Source organism: Pagrus pagrus (assembly GCF_965226575.1).
Source record: "Pagrus pagrus genome assembly, chromosome: 4".
Classification (NCBI taxonomy): Eukaryota; Metazoa; Chordata; class Actinopteri; order Spariformes; family Sparidae; genus Pagrus; species Pagrus pagrus.
Window position 1 is genome coordinate 18,915,895 of NC_140188.1, and position 18,080 is coordinate 18,933,974.

Consider the following 18,080-nt stretch of genomic DNA (forward strand, 5'->3'; position numbering starts at 1 on the left):
TCATGGATTACAGTAGGGAAGAGAGAGAGAGAGCGAGAGACAGAGACGCAAGAAGAGATCTTTTGAGAAGCAAAGACACACGCCAGAAAGATAAGCAAGAAGTTACAGAGAGAGCAGGGGAGGAGGGGAGGACGGTGTAAGAGAACAAACAAGAGCGCTGAGAGGAGACAAGAGTAAAAGATGAGTAGAAGAAAACAACAGAGGAGAGCTGAGGAGGAGAGAAGAGAAGAGAGTCGAGGCAAAGAGAGAAAAAGAGCATGAAATTCCCCTGAAGTGTTGGTGTCTCCGGAGAGGATCACAGATCAGAGAGACGAGTGACCTTGTGGTCATCTGTCAGCCCCTCTGACTCTGCTGGAGGCAGGATATCTCTCCAGGGAAAGAACACACACACACACACTGACACACACACTTGAACACCATTGTGCAGTAAACTGAGGAGAACATATGTGTGTTCCCATGTTCCCACTCACAATTATAAACAAAGGAAAGGCATGAAATGACATGCAACAACAAAACAAGAGCTTTGTTTTCACCTACTGTGTGTTGTTTGTATAATCAATAAACAGAGTGTTGTCTTATTAAATCCTAAAGTCTTTCCCTGTACAACAGGATCGGCTTTTCTATTTTCGACTTTCTGCATGTGAAAAACATGTTAAATCACGTGTGAAATAATTGGAACATGTACTTTGCACATGAGAAACGGGGATACGGGACATATTGATGGTATAATATGTGAAGCCCATGGGACAACACATGAAACCTATGTAAATAATCCTGTTAAACCCACATAAATTCCCATGTGAAATGTATGGGATTACATTTGAAACCTATTAGATTACATGTGAAGTCTATTGGATTACCTATGAAAATCCACGGGATTACACTTGACACCTATGTAAATACCCATGTTAAACTCCCTTAAATTCCTATGTGAAACCTATGGGATTATATATGAAACCTATGGGATTACATGTGAAACTCACTGGGATTACATATGAAACCTATGTTATACATGTTGATTCCCATGTGAAGCCTGTGGATGTGGTCTTTTAGTATTCTTTGGGCTCTGCACGGCCGTCTCAGCTCACCGATATCTGGAATGCCTGTTAGATGGGTACCAATGATGCTCTGGGCGGCCCTGGTTTGTCCACAGCCCATACCAATTTGCCAATGCTCAATGCTACATGACAAAAAAAATCCTACTTCATGGTCCACTCTCTGGGAGTTTTACAGAGCTTTGGCTACATCTCCAAGCTGAAAGCTGTGCATGATGTCACAAGCAAAATCTATAATACTGGAAAGATTTTCTTCTGCCATTATTACACTGTATTTATTCTTAGAGCATGAGGTCAGTGTTGGGCCTTTCATCTTTTCAATGTGGGTGAAAATGCTGTGCAATTATTTTAATGTTCATTGGGGATCATATATCGTTACTAGCAGGTGCAGGACGTTTTAATGCTGGCTGAAGCAGCGGCTGACAGCTTGCTACAGAGCCTTATTAAAATCTCTCCTCTCCTCATGGATGATGAGCTGCATTAAGGCAGAGGGTCCATTACAGGATGAAGGTATCACAGATATCATGCAGATAATGTTGGATAGCGCTGCAACACATCCCTACAGAGATGGTATCACACGAATGTTACATCACACACACACACACACACACACACACACACACACACACACACACACACACAGACACAAATGTAAAAAATGTAAGGGTTACCTTATTATAGGGAGAAACAAAAAAAGCAAAACATTCTGAGACAAAATACAAACACTGTATTGAAGATGTTAGCAGTGTGCAATGTGAAGCTGCAGACGGGGTGTTCACAGCAATTTGCAGCAAATATGCAGGCAGAGTGTGTTTGTGTCCTTGTGTTGTGAAAGCTTTTCTCCTGATAAGCAGTTTTATAGGATAAGGATGCCAATTTTTTATACTTTCTTCAGTGTCATTAAATCTCATAAAAAACAAAACCAGCAGTTTGTTTGTCGGTCGCCAGCCTGTCTCTGGCTCTGTGCCCCAAGCCCATTTGTTCCTACTGAATATGTCAACCTTTAAAAACTGGTCGAAAATATATAGTTTTATTTTATAACGGACAAATTATTTTGGGAATGGCTGCAGCCGTTTTTTTGTTTTTTCTTCAGTCTTGGATTTGTTGCTGTAGGGAGAATATTGAAGTGTAGGATGTATGATGGAATCAAAATAAACTACATTTTCATCACAGCAAGGTCACTTTTACCCAAAGCACTGTCACCCGATTCAATTGTGTGGCTGATGTGTTTTTATTTTAACAACTGAGCTCTGTGTCACAGAGGAATAAGATATATCAGACTTAAACGTTTTGATCTCTATGACTCAGGGATGATCAGAACGAGCAGGAAGACATCACACACCTCTTTTAACCTGACCCAACATGCGCCTGTTGGTCACGCAACATCATGGGTGTGCTTTATTTTTTTTTTACTTAGCTCTCACACCAGGTGGTGCATTCAATCATTGATTATTTAAAGGGTAGCTCCACCAAATTTACACATTAAGTGTGTTTACAGGTCTTGGGGAGTATTACTGCATATGTAGAAGAACAATGCCACGTGGCTCCAGTGGAAGCCACATAGCATTGTGGGCAATGTAGGCACCAGGTTTTGAGAAGGAAGAATATAAAAAATATTTCTGGTTCTGTTTTATTGATTTTGATCATTTGTTTTCAAACTGTCAATAATGAGTGCAACATTGTTATAGGAGACAACGCAGACCAGTGGACTGCCTTCTGAGAACCTGGTGCCAACATATATATCAGTAAACATGCAGGCTGAGCAAAAACATATCAATAACATCTATGCCAGTAAATACGCTCCTCCACTTCCAGAGCATATGGGAGTTGGTGGCTCTTGTCCTTGTCTCAATCAAACCTGCTGGAAACCAAACTCCGCTTGTCCTCTGCAACATTTTGCCATCCTGCAAGTAATGTACCCCATCTCTCTCCACGCTTCCTCCACTCTGCTCCGCTGCAGTGTATTTTCAGCAGTTTTCCATCCTCCTCCTCCTGAGCATCCTGTGGACGGCGTTGGCTTTTCCTCTCACTTCCCACCCCTAAAAACCCTCTGCTGAGGTGGGACATACTGTGACAACGTTTGTAGTCCAGGGTGTTTATTAAGGGAAACAGCACAGAGAAATGTGGGAATCACACAGCGACAGCGTCCACAGTGAAGCTGATAGAAGCTGTGGGAGAGATCAGAGGTGTCTTCACCGGGTGCCCCAGAGACCAGGACTGGAGTCTTCAAACAGTCACAAAACCCTCTCTTAAATCCAGACACAACACATTTGTTATGCTCATTTCTGCACAATGTTACCATGCTGGTAGCAATGATTACTGTACGGCGGCATTATAACCGAATTCTGCACTTAGGTCAGTCTTACACTGCAGCTGGCTGAGGTTTCTGCAGTTCTCTCACTGAAATGTGGCTAAAGTCTGATGCAGCAGTGATTAACATTTTAAATCCAGAAACCCAGATGAGAATACGAGCCCTGTGCAGGAACCCAAAACATTTTACCACTCTTGTCTTCTGGGGACCCACCAGATGTTGGCCCAGTTAGCAGTTAGCATGCTGGGTAGAAAATACCAGGGTTGGATGCATTAGACGAGCTGTGTAAAGACAGACTAAATGAGAAAATCTGACTCTGTTGTGAGATGGAACGATTACATATCTACAGGACAGGAAAACAAATGAAACGGTCTCATTCCTTTCTGTTTATATCCTCATGTTTCTTAGTATTTATTTGGACTGAATGTTGCAAATATGTGTGTTAGAGATTGAAAATGTTTATGTCTCACATAGGCAAGCTTTATATAAGCATTGTATTTTAGTTGAGGGAAAACCCCAAACACCGTGACTGTTGGACGCCATGAAGAATGAATGCAGGAAGTTGTAGAAGAATTGAAGGAGGGTCACAAAAATTAAAACGGAGTAGCAAGCAGGGGATTTGGAGAGAAGACATAACACAATTTGGGTGAATTTCAGGAGTCAGCCAAGCATTCAAATTATATCCCTTATAATGCATGTGGCTCCATTTCTATGTAGAAAGTATGGCTGTTTTGATTGTAACACTATGTTCCTGAGTTCCTGTCAGTTGTAGGAATCCAACATGTGCTGCATTTAAATCTTTGTTCTGCAGTGACTCATATTGTGTGGGTTTGCGATCAAAAACCCAAGCAAACAATCGCACTACAGCAGCCACTGAATGCCATCAAGCCAGAATTTTTATCACAATAGTTTCTGAAACCTGGCATGCTAATTTGTGATAAAGGAAAACTCTGTAAACACATTACCTTGGAAACAAGCCCACGGCAAAACATTTGCTTTTTGCTGTTTGCTGCGATGCTGATGTTAATTCCCCCACTTCTGCCTGCAGGATTAGTTGTCATCGAAAGTTACGGAAGAGTTGGGCGACAACACTTTCTGCTGGAATCTAATTTCCACAATGAAGAAATGTTGACGTGCCTTTTGTTAGATTGCTTAAACAACTCAGGAAAAAGCTTTAGAGTTGGCTCCGACTTATACATAGTGCAGCAACCAGTATGCCAAGTGCGTGCATACAGACATGTGCAGTGAATTTCAATGCAAAGGGGTCCCAGTGCTTTACTTATATTATGCACAACCACACAACCATTCACACAGTCAGTTGTTCTATTCAAAGCCCGCAGGAACAGCCCCAGGCTTTTAGGCCAATCTGACCTAGTGGCCAAACTGTGTTATTATAATGTCATGTGATGCACTGGGGCCCAAAAGCTCACATAGCTAGCCGCTCAGCCAGCAGGAGTATCTAGTGTGCACACTCTGTGGACAACACAATCCTTAAGTTCCACCAGAAGATCCAGGTGTTTTACACAGAGCAAAAACATTTCTGGCTAATGCATCACTGAGTCTTTCATAGGAATTAAGATGGCTCGGCTTCCAACCCTATAAGCAGATTTCCCTTATTGCAATCATGGTCTATTCATACCAAGATGATTTACAGCGGCTCCAACCAGGACTCTGATCTGGATCCCACTGCTGCTAACTCTTAAATTTGCTGCCATTGGCTAATTAGCTCAGTTAGCTGTACAGTTAGCGGTCCAACTTGCTGTCTCCACCCACTGGGTGCCCTGTCACAAGTCCAAAGCTCCTGTGCTAGAGGTGTAAACAACTCTCCCAGTTTGCACAGAGTCAGCTAGCCAAAGGGACCGCTAGCTATAGCTGCCAACTGATCTAACTAGCTGCATGGCTAACTGAGCTAACTAGCTAAACAATAACCAAAGCTGCCTGTCCCTCTGAAGGCTTCGGGAAGTCTGTCCAATCAGAAGAGAGCGGGCTTTTACAGATGCTGGGCCTTAAAGGGGAATCCTGGTATTTTTAAACCAGTATACATACATTTACACATTTTGGTGTGTAAATGGTTCATACTTACCAAAAATGTTGGACCTACTCCAGTAGATCGCCTCAGCATACAGCTGCAACAAAGCTGTAATAACCCTGCGATGTAATCCTCTTTGGGGCAACTCCAGACTCACTTCAGAAGACTTGCTCTAAAATCTCAGAAGTTTAGTTGTTACAGTTGTCATGTCCTCATCTAGATGAAATATGCAGCCACGACTTTGGAAATAAATTCCCCTCTCTAACTCTGAAAAAGAAGTTTCCACAGACGTCCTCCTGAAACAATCTCCTCTCACAAGATTTAAGAGCGAGACTTTCCTTCTTCTTGTGTTTCTGGTTACTAAGGATGTTACTCTTAAACGGGAAAGGTCTATCGCTGTAGAGGTTGTTTCCGTAATGTTGCCAGACACTTGGAATAGCTAGCTCAGCCTGTGAGTGGCTAAAACAAGCACTTTTAGTGGATGAAACTGTCGCTCAGAGTTGCCCCAACGGATTACATTGCAGCTGTGTTGCAAACAAACTTCTGAACACATAGGGTCCAGGTTTCAAAATTATGGAATTCCCCTTTAGGACGGGAGCTTACACGGCTTGCTTCAGACAGAGGATGACCTGAGGGCTGCATAAAGAGCCAGTATGAGATAAATAGGGATTGTTTTTTTTTTAAAATTGTGAATCACGAAGAGCTACTTCATTGGAGTCCCAGAATAAAAGTACAGAGCTGGATATGAGCATAATAGGTCCCCTTTCAGACTATAGAAAAGGTGAAGAACAAAACTGACAGCCCAGTATTAAAGCAGCTCGAAACACTGTCGTATCATTTCAATGAATATTATCTATCTGCTCCCACTCTTTCACACTCTGCCCTCCTGCTCATTGTCCATAACTCACTCAATACATGTCCGAACCCTCTCCATCCATCTCTTTCCCTTTGACCCTCCCAACCTCTGTCCCCCGTGCCTCACTCATTTTCCTGTTTCTCTACAATTTTCTAGTTTTATAGCCTTTTTTCTCGCTCTCCTGCTCTCCCTGCATCATCCCCCCACACACACACTCTCTCTCTCTGCCTCCATCCCTCTGTCTCTCTGACCCAGAGGGCCGTGTTTCGCCGAAATCCAATCCTCTCTCTTTTTTAAACCTGCTGTTCCATTTCACTCCCATTTTGTCACACTGCAGTGAACACACAATACCGCTCCTCCCTCATTCCAACCTTTTTTTCTCTGTCTCCGCAAACGCGCACATTCACAGGAGTGCGCGCACACAAACATTTGCACAACCCGTAAACACGGAGAACAGGGGGATACGGGGGGGAAAAAAGTCTTAATTAAGCCATCAATCAAATTTGATGCTCTTGGTTGGATTCATACACAAACACACACAAACATACACACCTGACAGACCTCACACCCTCCCTCCTTTGTAGTTCTGTGGCCATCCATCACAGCTTCACCGACTCCGCTCAACCTCAACTCACAACCAATCACACAGAGGTTAGGGACTGAGTGCTCGTCAATGAGCCTGTGTGTGTGTGTGTGTGTGTGTGTGTGTGAGTGTGAGACAGAGAGAGAGAGAGAGAGAGAGAGAGAGAGAGCGAGCATTTGCTTTGGTAACAGACACTGAAGCGTTTCATGCCTGTTTCAGCAGATTTGAGTGAGAGGCATACTGAGCTGTGATCTGTATTGTTTACTGTTGAACAGTTGTGACTGCTGATAGTGTGTGATGGAGGGTGAGTCCAGCTCCGAAACACACCTACACACACACACACACACACACACACACACCTCTGCGTTGGTACTTTGTCAATATTATTCTCAAAATCTACACCAGTAATTCACGCTGAACTGAAATTCAATCAGCAGAAACTTTGGTGTTTTTTCACCAACCACCATGCTGGAACAACTAAGTGACTACAACTACTGAACTTTACAACAATAATGATGTTTATTTAATCTTTATTTTCAATAAATACACTCAGGCATCAAAATAACCATGAAACAAACACTCAGGGAAAAACACCTTCAGCAAAATGCAATTTACAATCTGGATAATGTTGCTTTCTTCACAAGCTCTTTAAACAAACTAAGAAGAATTACAGATGTAGTTTTACACTATTTATTTGAACTATATAAGATGAGTGGAGTAGTGTTTTATGAAAACAACAGCAGGATAACTCAGATGTATCAAAGCTTCTCATTAAAGACTTCACTGCCGCTCCATTTTTCTTTCTGTTCCATAAAAAATAAAGTCTTCTCATTCAGATATTAGTGTTATTGTTAATTCAAAGGACGGACGGTATAAACTGTTGTCTTCTCCTCGAGTGCTTCCACTTGTTCCGCATTGTGCAAATGATAGTGACATAAAGTAACTGCATGTTTTAGTTTTTTGTCTCTCAGCTGAGGTGCTTAATAAGAAAACGATGGTGTCAGTATCACAGCCTGACATTTTGGAGCGTTAATAATTCATCCTGTTTTTGTCGACCCACTCAAATCCACCCTTCATGAGAATACAATCACCACCTAAGGCTTACAGTGCTCGACACAAGTTCTTGTCATTACTCTCGCTATGTGCTTCCCCTCATTAAGGTGGCATCCGTTCACTGCTGTTTGAGAAACAGAGCGGCTCCGGTCTGGATCCACTGGTTGGGGTTCGCTCCGCACGGCAGACAGATGTGCGTGACCACCTTCACTCTCTCTGAGCTGGTGTACAGCGGCAGCCAGATACTCTCCTCTGACGCAGTGGAGTCAGCGGCGGAGTTCTAGGATAGAAACATATATTCATGAATGTACGCACAATTACTTTATATCTACATAGATATTCTTCACGTCCCAAAAGATCCCAGTGTTAACATTCTGCCACTGCAAGACAACTTTTGGAAAGTTTTTTAAGCTGTCGAAATTGGTGTTATTTTTGCATATTGTGTCCAAAAGCGGGCAAACAAATACAACTACAAAGGTACGTTTATTTCAACATAAACATGTCTTTTAAAAGATACACATACCGACATATTAGAGTACCGTTAAAATCAGTCACTCTGCAACTGAGTTAGGTTGTAAAATCTCTATCGTTCCTGTTGTTGCCGAGTTAATTGTTTGTAACATTTCATTCTTGATCAATGACAGTGACGTTGTGTGTGTTCGTCTTGCAGTACCTTCACTGCAGGGCGGCAGATAGCCGTGGTAGTGCGTAATTTTTTTCTGGCAATGATATATCATTTTTTTACAATTGAATGTAGGGTTTGTTATGTATTGTTTCATTTTAGATTTTTAGATCGAATAGCTAAACAAGGCCTCAGTATTTAAAAAAAAGGTCAATCACTGCTAGTTTCACGATTATGTCAGAGAATATAAAACAACAGAACCACAAATGTGTTTTGTCGGCCCAAAGTCTGTCTGTTCATGTTTCAGGCACACAAATATCCTCTGTGAATTGGAATATGTTGCTGTTTCAAACACAAATACCTACCTGTGAGACCCAGGCCATGTAACAGGGTGGGACAGCTGACACGCTGGGAGAGTCATGTTGATTCTCACAAAGATGAACACCGTCAAAGCTACAACCCTCCAGCTGGAGACCTCCAACCTGAAGGAAGAGTGAGAGAGACGATGTGAGAAGCAAAGGGAGACCAAAAGAGTGAGGTCAGCAGCGGTTGTAAACTGAGGAGAAGGAGAAAGAAAAAGATACACAGAGGAGAGATTATAAACAGTAGATTGAACAGAAGGAAAGAATGAGGCGTGGTGAGATATAAAGGGATGAAAAGGCAGAAATAAGAAAGGGAGCAAAAGACGACGGCGTATGTCGACGAAGAGTAATGAAGAAAGAGATTGCTGTCACCAGAATAGCTAGCATGTTACGCACACTGTACACGAGAGAGTGTTTACATGAGTGACTCAGGGATTTTCCACAGCAGGCCAGACAATAAGGGGAACTCTGGCGTCATGTCAAACATACACAGACAACTACTAAATCACCATAATCAGGGCGAGAGAAAGCAAGAGAGCGAGAGATCCAGAAAAAGCTACAGTGTGTGTCCGTGTAAGTGTGTGTGAGAGAGCTCATTGCTTCACAACAATTATCCCCTTTCTCTTCCTCTGTCAGATGTCTGAATTTTCCCTTCCCTCCCTGCAGCTGCAGCCTCCTTTTAAGCACCCACACCCTTCTCCTCTCTCTTTGTATATTATAACTAAGTGCAGGTCAAGCCGGGCCAATTTTTACTGGCATGAAAGAGAAGAAACAAATGCCTTAAAGTCTTTGAATTGCAGACAATGCGATTATATCACCCTTGAATCAGAGAATGAAAGGGAAAGAGAGAAGACAGAGTGGTATTGTGCCGTCCTTTAACTGTATGAATTTGCGCCCATCAAATGCATCACAGGAGACTCGAGGTGACTCAACAGCAGCAGACTCATCTGTAATGGATATGCAGCAAACTCTTTCCAACTTTCTTTTCTCTCTTCTTATCTGCATCTGTATTCTATTCCTGCTGTCTCTTACTCCATTATTTTCCAATTATCACTCAGCCAGAGTCGGCCTCGTTCATAGCGCCAGCATTCTGCAGCTGGATGGGAGCAGCGTGTGTGTCTGCATGCATGATCTGTGAGTTAATGTGTGCTTGTTGCCATTCTACCTTGACTTGCAGCTTGGCCTGCGCAATAGGACTCCTCCATGACGAGACAAACACCAGACTATCCATAGAACAGCCCATGGACCTAAAATCACACAGAAAACGGTGTTATTAACCTTGGGACAGGTTTTGATACCATCTCACAAAAACCCAAAAAGTGTCAAGTGTTACCTGGCAGTTTCCTGTCTCAGTGCATTGAGGAAGGTGTCAGGGTGGAAAAGCTCAGCTAGGTCGAGGGTGTCTGATAGAAGAGCTTGTCTGCCTGCACGCTCCACCCAACTCTGGATACACACACATAGAGACAAACGTACAGAGAGACACACACACACACAGATTAATGAACCAAAAAACCTAGTAAATAACGAATAAACACTCCAAGGCTGCACGTAATTCAGGCATAAAATCAGTTTCACACCGGAGTCAGGCAAAACATTTAGTGGATCAATGGAAGATAATGAGAATATAATTTTCTTCAGCTCGAGTGGTGGAATTTGACGCGAAAAGAGCAGAAATATTTGCTCTGAATACTCTCTCTCTCAGCATGAATAGTTTGGTTGCAAAGATTACAAACGGCGAGCGTTTCTATTGTATTTGGCTCTTTTCAATCTTCATAGAGGACATCGATCTGTGAGCGGAATGATCATAATTTCTATCCTAGTCGGTGTGTGTTTGTTAATGAGAGATAAAAAGGGTTACAGAAGGAGAGGGCAAAACCCAGAGTCAATAAAAATGTGGGGCCAATAGAGTATTTAATGTCCCTTTGTCCTTTTATCACCACATCAACAAGCTGATAACACTGGGACCCCAATTACCTGCTAATGGGAATACAGTGAGAGTGCACACAGACAAACACACACACATACAGAGGCATAAACATACAGATTCCCATTTGAGTGAGCGTATATACTGTATACAATGTAAACGCAATCAATATCCAGGCGTGTTATCCGGACCAAGGAACCTACAAATGAAGGAAGGGTCATTACGTCATTGAATCATGCTTTGGGGCCAGACTGTGGTGACAGCTGTAATGAAGTCTATGGGAGATGCATGGAGAAACACACTAAAACCCAGCTTATCTACGTTGTGTGACTTCTGATGAAGAAACGCATTCCAGAAAATGAAAGGACACACTTCACAGAGTAGGTTAACAACTGATGAGATGTTGGTCGTCCCTCGATTTCGTGTGAGAAAGGCTCCTGTTCACAGCATAACTGCAGTCTCATCAGTGATATTTGGTTGGACCTGCCCCATTTGGTCACAATATTATCAGCTCTGTCAATAATATGGGAGAAAAAAATCACTGGGTAACCTACTCTCTGAAGTGTGTCCTCATTTTTTGTTGTACTATGTAGATATGTTGGGGTTTTAGTGTGTTTCTCCATCATCTCCCACAGACTTCAATACAGCTGATACCACAGCTGACCCTTCCTTCTTTTTTAGGTTCCCTGATCCGGGCGAGGAGATGTTTATGCAAGGTGTAAATCGGTGTGATCAGATTGTAATCAGATCTGACTGACCACAGCTGGAGGTAGTCCACCTCACATTGTGTTTGCATCTTACGCAGATGTAACAGGTTGTTGTTCAAATTTAGAGAACCAGCAGGCCAGGAGGTCGAAGGACACCCCTTTAATTGCTGATCATACGTCTATTCTGTGCCATTTAAGCACCAAGTTTCACAAACTCTGTAAAGTTTCCTCTGACTCAACAGCTTGCCACCACCTGAAATTTACGAGAACTGATCTCAAAAAGGATAACAAGAGCACATTAAAAATGCTAGGTGTAAACACAAAGGCACGATCAGATGGTTTATTATACAGATAACATATCCAGATACAGATCCTATTTTAATATCAGACAAACGGGGTGTGTATGACAACAACACAGTGTGGATCTATATGACTGGAGACTTATCCAATGTTGTCAGTCCTTCCTGCAACATCAGCAACATCTGCTTTGTTCAGGTAAGAAGCTTCTTTCTTTGTCATCATGAAAACTATTTATTTTTTTGGTCAAAGGCATAACTCAGGACTTCACCTGATATGAAATCTCACAGCACAATCTTAGCCCTCAGTTTGTATGTTTTCCTTTCCAACAACTGATTTCCCTGTTCTGTTCACAGCCAAGCTTATCATAAAATATGGCTGCAGTGGTCAGATTTAAGCCTTGAGAGTTGACCTAAGACTGAAGGCTTGATCGATTCTGGGCCCTCTTTTGTTTTGCATTTCTTTTTCTTTCTTTTTTTTAACAGGTAGGCAGTTTCCTCTGAATCACCATAGAAACGAGTGGATTTTGGAGGTCAGCTGAGGAAAATTGCTGACAAACACGAGGCAGAATGAGCAAACATCTGATCCCATCTCTATTATAAATGGATTCCTTTTTAGCACAGCATCAGTCGGCACTGGCTTTGGAGATAAATTGGGATGAGCATAATGCCAAGAAAAAATATGCACGAATGCAAGACCATACCCACATTCACACAGGCACGTACTTGCAGGCAGATGCAGACACACACAGAGGAAGCTGTGCACCAAAAATTGTGGGTATTAATGATACAGCAAGCCAGTGTGTGTTGGTATGCATAGCATTTATGTGTGTGTGTATGTGTGTGCGCGCGTGTGTGAGTATTTGGTTGTTTTCAAGGTCGTCCTGCGCGTCTGGGGTGCACTGCTGTGCCGTTCGCTCTTTATTCTTCAGCGGCTCCACACAGCAGCATCTCTGAGCGTCTCCGCCTTTATTAGACTGATTAGCTAACAGGACACAGACACGCTGCTAACAGAGATATCACTCAGCACTGATGGGCAGAAATAGACAGTTAAGGACAGTGCAGCCTCCAGATACACACACACGAAGACAGATGGAGAGCAGGAAGAGGCAGGCAGACAGGGAGACGCACACACAGACACACACACAAACAGATGGGTAGGCAGGCAGATCAGCAGACAGACAGACAGACAGACAGACAGAGGCAGTGAGGCTCGCCCACATGAATAATCAAACGCATCAAATTCACATGGAGTGTGTGTGTGTGTGTGTGTGCGTGTGCGTATTCTAGTCTGCCAAAGCTTATTGAGGTAGGCGTACTTTATTTCCTTGCACCAACTGAGGGCAAACACTCCTGAAAACCTCTGAAAAAATACGTTTGAATATAATAATCTGCTTTTTTTTATGAAGGGTTCTTGAAAAAAACATTCAGCTTTCTCTCAGGGTTTTAGTCAACAGGTTGCCTACAGTCATGAATAAATTCAGCCATAACCTAAGTCTGGTTCTTGGACCAAGGCTCAGTTAAAGGTCTCTCGTCATGTGGGGAAAACACAGCAAAAAGATCTTGGGCCATTGTGGGATTATCTGAGGTGCAAGGTCTTAGCGTTTTTAAAATCGTTTCAAACCAAAGAAATACAAAAGTGTCCTCTCAAAATATTCATCGCAACTGGAGGACGAGGCTCCCGGTAGGATATAAATGCACCATGGACTTAAATGGATCCCTCCATCATTATGCTAATGCTGATTAGAAAACTCTTAGGCCTGTTAAATCTCAAACTCAGAGTAGTAGCGCAGAGGACTCCCAGGGGCGTCTGGTGCTTTCTAATAACCAAGTGAGGTTGTCAGTGAATGCCTTTACTACCAGTTCTCCCACAGAAGGTTTACCATTGATTTTTTTGTTAAAGACGAAGGTTCTTTGGTAGGAGCAGACCGGTGTGAATTTTAGTCCCTGAAGGATTAAAATGTACAGCTAAAGAGGGTCGTATGTGTGTTTGCCTTGCTCCATATGCATATTTCTTGTAAGTACTCTTTGTGTGCCTGTGAGAGAAAGGATGAGAGACAGATGAACTAGCAGAGAAATAGAGTTAAGGTCTCTTTATATTAACACATGCATGTGTTACCTGTGTAGCAAGAGCTCGTGTCACTACAGCTCGGAGGTACTGCATTGGCTCCTCTGGTCCCTCCCATTTGTTCTGCCATGTTAAAGGGCACTGAGACAGAGATAAGAGGGACAGAGAGGAAGAGAAGTTATTTAGAGCCGTAATGAAAAAATGCATACCAAACAACAAGTGTCAGCAAGAAGGCAAAGTATACCATGTTATTATCGCTGTGGACATTGTGCAATCAGCAAGCCACGGGCTTCAGTCAGGCTGCTGTGTGGTCGCAGCTGTCAAACGAGAGAGCCACAGCACGCAGGAGGGCTGCAGATTCTCTGAGCTGCGCTAAACACATTCTTTAAGGGAAAGTAGCTAAATGTCCTGCACAAAAAATGTCCCAGAGCTATTTTTATAAAGTTGATAAAGCGTAAACGTTTCCTGTGCTCTCTGCTATCACTAAAGGATGTCACAGCCGCTAAATCGGCAACAAAGACAGATAACCTGACAACACGGGACCCTGTTGGGTCATCTTGAAACTATTCCAAACACATTTAAACATTGTGAATCTGTCACTAAAAGGCATGCATTCTCCGAGGCTGAACTGCCAATGTGACTGGCTAAAACATAATCTATCCAGTTTTTTATGTGATGTCACAGGTCCTCCACAACTAGTTAGTTATGCTGCATTCACATGGATTCAGACAAAACAAAACAAACTTAACAATGTGTTGCTACATTGATGTTGTATTGTTGTATGAAATAAGTAATAATAATAATAAAAAAAAAAAAAATTATCCATCCATCTATTATTTGTAACCCCTTATCCTTTGCAGGGTTGAGGGAGGCTGGAGCTGATCCCAGCTGACCTTAGGCGAGCAGTGGTGTACACCCTTCACGGGTTAAATAACATTATTTCATGTCTGTTATTTTATGTAATTGTTCGAGAAATAGCTTCTCATTGGCCGGATCAACCGTGATTTGTCTTTGTGTGAGGGAGCTAAGTAGTATCCAGTTGTACATTCTGAAGCGGAGGACGGCAAAAAGTTTAAATATTTTAACTTTATTACCATTTCCAGTATTCTCTGCAGGCGTCACTTAATTTTACTGCTCTCGTGCACTAAAATTATTTGTCGTCTACAGTCTGCCTGAATCCATGTGAATAAAGCATTAGAGGTAGCAGATATGCAGAACCTGTAAAGTGCTTGTTTTACTGTACAGATTAAATATTTGGCCTACATTAAATTGAAGTGCTACACCAAGCATGACAGTGACAAAAGAGTCTTGAGAAAACAAATACAATGCAGTAGTCTTTCTGGCTCATTATGTAATGGTACTGTACAGGTCCTTTGACTCACTTTTTCTATAATCCGGCTGTGAGTTTTGTCTCACTGAAACTGTAGCAGCACATTTACCTCCACAGAAAAACAACAAATGTTGCTGTTTTTCTGTGGAGGGCATTGTTCATTAAAAAAAAAAGACCCCAAAGCGGGAAGCGGTGTGATGTTTTATGATGCAGCAAAAAGGGTGATGGGTGATGAAGGGGTGGATGAATGTACAAAAGTACAACCAAAGTTGGTTTACTTCAACAATGACGAGAATCTTTCCAGATGCTAACTAAGTACTTTAAGTTGCCTAACCTTAACCACACCTTGACCATAGAGGTTGCTGATTACAAATGTGTAGTTCAGAAATGCTCAAATGGTTCATCCTGGAAGGCCCCCGACAATTACAATGTTTGTGTGTTGGAGGCAGAAGAAAGCTTCCCTCAGGAGACAGATGTCAACTCTAACACAGGTTCGGCAGTCTGCGTTGCTTCAGCTGTTAAACAGAGATCTGAGAGCTGCCTCACACAAACACACACAGCGGGAGATTGTGGACCAAGAATTTGCTGTTATTTAATCTTAGAATTCATAATGGAATTAAATCTATTAGCTGCAAGTCAACCATTCATTCACTCGCCTGCTATGTGTGTGTTCCTGTGTAATTACTACAACTGGCACTGAGAAACTGACTAATACTAGAGATTGTTTAACCTTTAATCAAAATGCCATCGCTGCATCACCCCTTATGTCTTGATATTAATGATCTTTCCCCTGAGTTAAGGCAGTGGTGATATTTATTTTCTGTCTTGCAGCGCTGCTTACCACTCTCTTCTGATGCTTGGGTAGTTTCCAAGTATCTAATTATTTTTTACTGCACAGCTGAGGAGAGGGGCAATGGAGCTGATACCTTCAGAGCTGCCTGCCATACTTTTACAACATTACACCCCTCAAATGATCCATTTTCCAAATAAATAAATCACACCGGCAGCTCTTTCTGTTCTCCTTCTCCGGATGAAACTGGTTCAATCAGTTATGGAAGTCTGAACAGATAATGGCTCGTGGTTGGAGACTGCACTCTGCAGAGTTGTATCTTACATTCACATTATTATAACGACCACCTGTTACCTCATGTGGAAATGTACACAATTCCTCTTTTGAATAATTCATTAAGTAAAGGGAAGAGTACAAACAGGACTTTAATCTGACAAGTGGTATTCAATAAGATACTGTGAAGTATACATTAAAATGTTGGGGTTCAGCTTTATCAAACAAATGTTAGCTCTATTTCTTCTGTCTAGCATTTCTTTTGTTTCGGGTGGAGATATGGACTTACTGTCGCACGTTACAAAATAAGTACAGACAATGGAGGGTTTCAAGTTAATTCTGCTGCAAGCTGAGAAAAGAAGTCTTCACACTGACACACTTCTACACATGTACCACCTTAATTCATAAAACATAGGCTATGGGAAAAGTCTACAAAGTCACACTGTCACACAAAACAAAATGCATATTTTTTGACCATCAAACAACTCATTGAATTGCTGCATTTTGATTATGCACAACTACAAACAGAGAGAAGGTCTTAAAATGTTTTTTAATATCACTTTCCATATCATGTTATACACTCTTATTGTAAAAGTCTTCCTATCAATATTGATTCAAAGTTTATCACAGAGCCCTATGTGGTAGCTAACACATTTTGTCTTGGTAGGAGCACTGATTGTTAAGAAGAAAGAATATTGTGAAGATATATGTGAGAGAGACCAGGGAAGAGAGCGAAAAACATTAGAGAAGAAAACTGGACAAAGTTGGTTGGGAGAGACTAAAGACCTGCTGATTAATACAATAAGAGAGGGAGGGAAGCAGTGAAAAAGGGAATTAAGGAAGGGAAAGGGAATTAAGCCCAAGGCTTCTCTCAGGAGATTACAAACGTAGATGGAATAAAAGGTTGATTGTGCATCTCTCCTGCTCTACCTCATCACATCCTCTTTGTCCTCATCTCAGCCTGAGGACACACACAAGGATACATGCTGTGTTTGCGAGATGTGTACAAGTCAGCTGAGTATACTATATGTGTGCCAGCCACTGTGGCCTCAGCTTCAACACATCTTCACCTCTAAAACAATGTGGTGCATTTCTTTCTTTCTTTCTTTCTGCAATTCTTTCTCTTTGCATGTCTTACCTCTTGGTTGAGCAAGGCAGTGGCCAGTTTTTGGACTTCGGGAGTTAACAGTTGGGTCCCTCTGATGACCTTGCTCAGTGCAGCCAGTGATTGGTGGATACTCTGTGATGACACTTACAGTTTTAGTGTACATACTTTGACATTTTGCCATCTGATTTCTGAGAACTGGTTCATTATGACAGGCCCTGTGATTGGCTGACTGGGATCAGCAGTGTGCTCAGTAACCAAAGATGTATTTAGAAAGAGTTACTTTGCTTTCTTAAAAAAAAATCAAATGGAAGTGTCTTGTAAAAGTAGTAATGCACTTGTACAGTAGTATGAATATATTAAGCCAATGATAATGTAACGTGAGTGTAAAGTAAGAGCTGTGGTTATCTGACACACCTGGACCATGCGGATGGCATTGAACTGCTCCAGGGCGATGAATGACAGGACTGGTGAGCCCTGACCTTCTGTAGGTGGGGCCACCTTCTGGTGAATCAGAGTAGAGCCCTGATAGGCAGACAAACAGACAGACAGATGCAGTATATTGGCATACTGGGAGGACAGACAGATAAGAAGGCTAGAGTCATTTAAAAACATTTTCCAAGACTGAGAAAAAAAGAGAAAGAGCAGAGGAAGTGCAGCAAATATAATCAGCTCATACTCATACTAATGACCTCAGAGCTCTAGATGTTTTTATG

At 42.1% G+C, this 18,080-nt stretch overlaps 1 protein-coding gene across 10 annotated transcripts in view; it reads right to left on the reverse strand.

The window, feature by feature from the left end:
- Positions 1 to 7,329: 7,329 nt before the first annotated feature.
- The window catches only part of dync2h1 (dynein cytoplasmic 2 heavy chain 1), a 125,713-nt gene continuing 114,962 nt past the window's right edge, over positions 7,330 to 18,080 (reverse strand). For 9 of the 10 annotated variants that reach the window (XM_084351592.1, XM_084351595.1, XM_084351591.1 and 6 more), the window contains 7 exons: positions 17,782 to 17,889; positions 17,398 to 17,499; positions 13,918 to 14,007; positions 10,205 to 10,314; positions 10,037 to 10,118; positions 8,875 to 8,991; positions 7,330 to 8,167 (listed from right to left, as the gene is read on the reverse strand). In XM_084351592.1, the coding sequence (XP_084207718.1) occupies positions 8,006 to 8,167; positions 8,875 to 8,991; positions 10,037 to 10,118; positions 10,205 to 10,314; positions 13,918 to 14,007; positions 17,398 to 17,499; positions 17,782 to 17,889 (771 nt within the window). In that variant the 3' untranslated portion in view covers positions 7,330 to 8,005. Of the gene's footprint in view, positions 8,168 to 8,874; positions 8,992 to 10,036; positions 10,119 to 10,204; positions 10,315 to 13,917; positions 14,008 to 16,720; positions 17,221 to 17,397; positions 17,500 to 17,781; positions 17,890 to 18,080 lie in introns of those variants that run through there. The other variant, XM_084351588.1, reaches the window with a different exon arrangement.